This window comes from Sceloporus undulatus, chromosome 4, assembly GCF_019175285.1.
Source record: "Sceloporus undulatus isolate JIND9_A2432 ecotype Alabama chromosome 4, SceUnd_v1.1, whole genome shotgun sequence".
Classification (NCBI taxonomy): Eukaryota; Metazoa; Chordata; class Lepidosauria; order Squamata; family Phrynosomatidae; genus Sceloporus; species Sceloporus undulatus.
In genome coordinates, this window is record NC_056525.1 from 20,031,141 (window position 1) to 20,036,935 (window position 5,795).

At 41.9% G+C, this 5,795-nt stretch overlaps 1 protein-coding gene across 1 annotated transcript in view; it reads right to left on the bottom strand.

The window, feature by feature from the left end:
- Nucleotides 1-3,559: 3,559 nt before the first annotated feature.
- RBM38 (RNA binding motif protein 38) overlaps nt 3,560-5,795 on the bottom strand; it is a 76,877-nt gene continuing 74,641 nt past the window's right edge. Inside the window, exon 4 of the mRNA XM_042465942.1 lies at nt 3,560-3,984. Within this exon, the coding sequence (XP_042321876.1) occupies nt 3,921-3,984 (64 nt within the window). The 3' untranslated portion in view covers nt 3,560-3,920. The remainder of the gene's footprint in view (nt 3,985-5,795) is intronic.

The window sequence follows — 5,795 nt, forward strand, 5'->3', positions numbered from 1 at the left end:
GAATGGAAGATGGCATAATCTTCCTTTCTAATCAAAAAGCCACATCCTATCTCTTCTTCACTACTGTTGAGAGAGGTGCCCTAGAGAGTTTCAGTGGGTGTTCTACAATGTCATCTCCTAGACCACATGTTCCCAAGCTTTGGTCCCCCATTTCTTTTGTATTTCAGCTCCCAGAAGCACCAGCCAATTTGGCCAACAGTCAGGAATCATGACAGCTGACGTCCAAAGCATCTGGTGACCAAAGGTGGGATCCACTGTCCTAGACTGAAAAGTGATACAGCTTAAGCAATATCTAGATCACTTTGTACTGTGCATAGAGGACAGAAAGCTAAGTGAACGACAACAGATGGGTGTGAATTCATCCTTCCCTGAAGAGGTACAGGAACTCTGAAAAGTTCTGTCTCCCTTTAACTTTTTTTAAAAAAACAACAACAAAACACTATTATATATATATATATATATATATATATATATATTAGAGAAACCATTTGCCTGTAGCCATGCAATGCTGGGCCACTGGTTTTCATTATGGCTGTACAGTGATCAGTATTTCAGAGGCTAATGTACAGTTATTGCAGTGGAGTACCGTCCCCTCTTTATTACATTGGCCTTGCACTAAGTCACCTGTGACAAAAAAATTGTTAGAAACTAGTGGAATAAAAATAGCTCTGCAGCTCAGAAATTTGCTCCCTCATGATAAACCACTACCTCTGAATGAAACTAAATGTTGCAGGAATCCTGCAGTAGTTGAGTCTGGGGTGTTTTTAAGGTCCCAAGTGTACTTTACAGCTTTTGTAATGTTGGTTGCCCTTGCAGCTGCTATGCAATTACTGGAATAATAAGGCTGTTGCTTACATAAAAGATCAGGACAAAGTAAACCACTTGGGCATAACTCCCTGGAAAGTTTAGTCTATGCATTCTCATCGACCTGAATGAGTGGTTCCCATTCTCTAAAGTTCCATGGTGTGCACACACTTTTCCAATGAGTTGGGACACTATTTCCATTTTATAGATGGGAAATGAAGACTTGAAGTTTCAGTTTCACACCTCTGCACTTGGGAATAAGTCCCATTTGACTCAGTGGGTGTGTTGTTGTTGTTGTTTTTAAATGCCTTTGAGTTGACCCTGACATGGCAATCCTAGAATCCTAGAATCCTAGAGTTGGAAGAGACCACAAGAGCCATCCAGTCCAACCCCCTCCCATGCAGGAAATCCAAATCAAAGCATCCCTGACAGATGGCCATCCAGCCTCTGCTTAAAGACCTCCAAGGAAGGAGACTCTACTACACTCCGAGGGAGTTTATTCCACTGTCAAACAGCCCTTACTGTCAGGAAGTTCCTCTTAATGTTGAGGTGGAATCTCTTTTCCTGTAGCCTGCATCCATTGTTCCGGGTCCTGTTCTCTCGAGCAGCAGAAAACAAGCTTGCTCCCCTCCTTCATATGACATCCCTTCAAATATTTAAACTGGGCTATCATATCACCTCTTAATCGTCTTTTCTCCAGGCTAAACATCCCCAGCTCCCTAAGTTGTTCTGCATAGGGCATGGTTTCCAGACCCTTCACCATTTTAGTCGCCCTCCTTTGGACACACTCCAGTTTCTCAACATCCTTTTTAAATTGTGGTGCCCAGAACTGGACACAATATTCCAGGTGGGTCCTGACCAAAGCAGAATACAGTGGCACTATTACTTCTCTTGATCTAGACACTATACTTTTATTGATGCAGCCTAAAATTGCATTGGCCTTTTTAGCTGCTGCATCGCACTGTTGACTCATGTTCAACTTGTGGTCTACTTGGACTCCAAGATCCCTTTCACATGTAGTTTCATTCAGCCATGTGTCCCCCATCCTATATCTGTGCATTTTATTTTTCTGCCCTAAGTGCAGTACCTTACATTTCTCCGTGTCGAATTTCATTTTGTTAGCTTTGGCCCAGCTTTCAAGTTTATTCAGGTCATTTTGAATTTTGATCCTGTCCTCTGGAGTATTAGCTATTCCTCCTGATTTGGTGTCATCTGCAAATTTGACAAGTATGCTCCCAATTCTGTCGGTCACTGATAAAGATGTTGAATAGCACTGGCCCCAGGACAGAGCCCTGTGGGACCCCACTGGTCACTTCTCTCCAGGATGAAAAGGAGCCATTGTTGAGCACCCTTTGGGTTTGGCCGGTCAACCAGTTACAAATCCATGTAACAGTTACCTTGTCTAGTCCACCTTTTACAAGCTTGTTTGCAAAAATGTTGTGGGAAACTTTGTCAAAGGCCTTACTGAAATCAAGATATACTATATCCACAGCATTCCCTTCATCTACCAAGCTAGTAAATTTATCAAAGAAATAGATTAGATTTGTCTGGTATGACTTGTTTCTCTGAAACCCATGTTGACTTTTTGTGATTATGACATTGCCTTCTAGATGTTCACAGACTCTCTGTTTAATTAATCCTGTGGATGAGACGTCTCCAGTACTCTCTGTCCTCCACTACTCTTCTTAGGTAAATTCATACCTGTGACCTCCTTAACAGAGTCTATCCATCTAGCATGCAGTCTTCCTCTTTTTCTACTTTCCTCAATCGTTCCTAGCTTTATTGTCTCTTCCAGTGATTCATGCCTTCTGATGATGTGTCCATTTGTTCATCTTTTTGGCTGTCCACTCTTCTCCAGAACCATATCTCAAATGAATTGATTTTCTTACCTGCTTTTTTTCACTGTCCACCTCTCACATCCATACATGGATGTATGGTGAACAAACATGAACAGAATTACACTGCAAGAGATAGACAGCTGTGTATGTACTCTAAAGTGGAGTGTGAGAATTCAGAAATAGAACCTGAGATATGTGGACCAAGTCTTGCAGATCCAACCATAGACCAACACAGAAAAACAGAAAACTGCCTTGTACTGATTCAGACCATTGGTCTATCTAGCCCAGTACTGCTCTCATGAACAAATATTCAAGATTTCAAAAAGGAGGTTCTCTGGCCCAGGGGTGGGCAACTGCTGAGGAGGCAAAGACCATGTCCCTGTGTCATGCCTGCCTGGTGGGTCACACTAACCCATTTCACCTTACTTCCAGACACCATTTTTGGCCAGTTTTAATCTTTCTCCCATTTTCCAGGTTGGCTGCATTGAGAGAGGCTGTGTTGCTTCTAAGGTGGGTTTCAGCACTGGGAGGTGGAACTAAAACAAAGTACCACATGAGACACACACATCTCCTGATGCAGAAACTTGGCCATAAAATTTGAACCCAGAGGTAGCCCTAATCAGCCTCAATTCTTCCATTTTCAATATAAGGGATAACAACACTAGTTCACCTTATAGGGTTGTTGTAAGATTTACAATCAGATAACATTCTAAGCACTTTGAATAGTTGAAAGCCCTATCCCTATCCTGAATCCTAGAATAGACCCACTGAAACACTCATTGAAGGCGAGAAAACAAAATGTATGCAAATCCCGTTGATTCAATAGCTCTGTTTTAATTGGGAATAATAATAGGATTCAGACCAATTATTGTTTGTTTACTTTTTGGGATGTACACTTAAAACATCACCTAACACAACTTACCCAAGCCTAGTAGTCTCCAGATGTGTTTAACAATGCCATTATCTCTAGCCAACAAAGCCAGGATACTGGCTGGGGCTAACATGGGACCAATAGTCCATCACATATAAAAGCATCAGGTTAGGAAAGTCTGGTCTAAGGAATATGGTACATATGGCATAGCACTTTCAGCTTCTGAAAACTGGAGCTCTGTGGTGTCTTAAATGACTGTAGCTATCTGAAGTATGCAAAATAGGAGAAAAGCTGAGTGTATTTACCTAACTGGCAAGAATGGGGTTAAAAATTATGCTGCATGTTCCAAACTGACTGGCTTTCCCTCTCAGCAAAGAGAAGCTGGATTCTTTCTTTTTGCATTCTTCTTAGTTGGCATTCAGCGTCTGCTGCTTTAACTGATGCGTCTGGGCAAAACTTGCGCAGTTCAACCTAGCAAACAGAAAACATGGTTGCTAAGGACATACATATAACAGAGAAAAGTGGGAGTAGTTTAAACTTTTGCAAAACTTTTTTCCCTTTTAGAACAACTCTTCTTTTAATTCTTGTCCCCACTCTTGATGCATCCTTTGCGCATTCTCTCTCTCTTTCTTTCTCTCTCTCTCTCTCTCTCAAACACACTCATGCACTTTGTTCTGTTCCAGTGAAGCTAGCCAAATGACATTAGGCAGTAGCCCAGAGTCCCAGTTTCTTCTTGAAAATGCCAGTGTATTTCTTGAACCCCTCAGTCCAAAACATTTCTGTGCATTCTGTCTTTATAGTCTGTCCTGCTGGACTAAGGATAAAAAAAATCCTGTGAACACTTACTTTTGAATAAGTCACACTTAAATAATATGATTTAGAAAAAGGAGAGTGTAACATCTTAAAATATTGTAACATGCCCTGAATTCCTTTGTGGGAGAAAGGCAGGATAGAAATCTTGGAAATAAACAAAACAAACAAACAAACATATCCTACTTCTACCAGAAATATTTTTTCTCACAATTGCTATACACCAACTACTCCAAAGCTAGTGTTTCACAGATTAAAACTGGGGCACATGTGGTCAAGCAAAATCCGAGCATGGTCAAGATAGTAAAAGTTATTAATGGGGAAGAACAAACAATATAGGAGAGACTGCAGCACTTTGTTTTAGTCTGTTCCTACTGGCAAGGATAAAATTCTGCCTTCATTATTTATTATTATCACTATATTTTTTTATATCCTGCCTTTCTCCCAATACAGGGACTCAAGGTGGCTAACAACAAATTTAAAATAGTACCAGTTGAAAATAATACAAAAGCACAAGGTGGCTAACAACAAATTTAAAACAGTGTCAGATAAAAACAATACAAAATCATTAAGATGTAGATACAAAGTTACAAAAAACAATTATTTTTTAAAATGTTAAAAACATTACACATTAAAAATTAAAATGTATTAAAACTCGATACAAACCTTAAAATCTGAATTGCACAGCATTTAAAAGCCCAACCCTCATCAGTCTGAAAAAGCCTGATGGCACAAGAATTTTTTATCTGCCATGGAAAGGAGAGCAGAGATGGGGACATCCTGGCCTCTCTAGGGAGGGAGTTACAGCGCCTGGGAGCAGCCACCAAGAAGGTCCTCTTCCTTTTTCCCACCAAAAGAGCCTGAGAAGGTGATGGGATAGAGGAAGGGCTCCTTCTCTCCCTTGCCCAGTGCTGAATTCATTGAGTGCAAACTACTTTTGCACTTTGAACCCAGTTTGCAGCAACTGAAGTAAGCCAAGGACAAAGCGGGGAGGGAAATGCTAGGGGTCGAAAGAAACTGGGACATTTAAAAAGTACCATCAAATTTTCCAATTCATATCTAGGAGTTAAGCTCACTGAAGTTAGTGATTCTTAATTCTAGATAGAACTGCACTGAATGCAGGGAAATAATGCATCTGGGATCAAATACCCTAAAGCAGGGGTCGGCCCGCGGAGGCCTTTCGGCCGGCCCCTGCTCAGTCCTGCTGCTGATTGCCACCCCGCTTCCTTGCCGCTCCGGGCGCCATTTTGTTTTTCAAAATGGCGACCGAAGTCTCGCATGACCTTTCCCGTTGTGGGGCTTTGCTGCCATTTTGAAAAACAAAATGGTGGTGGGCCTCTAGGAGGCCCGGTGCGCTCACCGGAGCCCTGTTGGAGGGCTCCGGTGTCTGCATCAGGCCTCTAGGAGGCCAGATGCTCTCGCTGCTTGCAGGGCTCCGGCGGCCGCATTGGGCCTCCTGCCCTTTCCCTCCC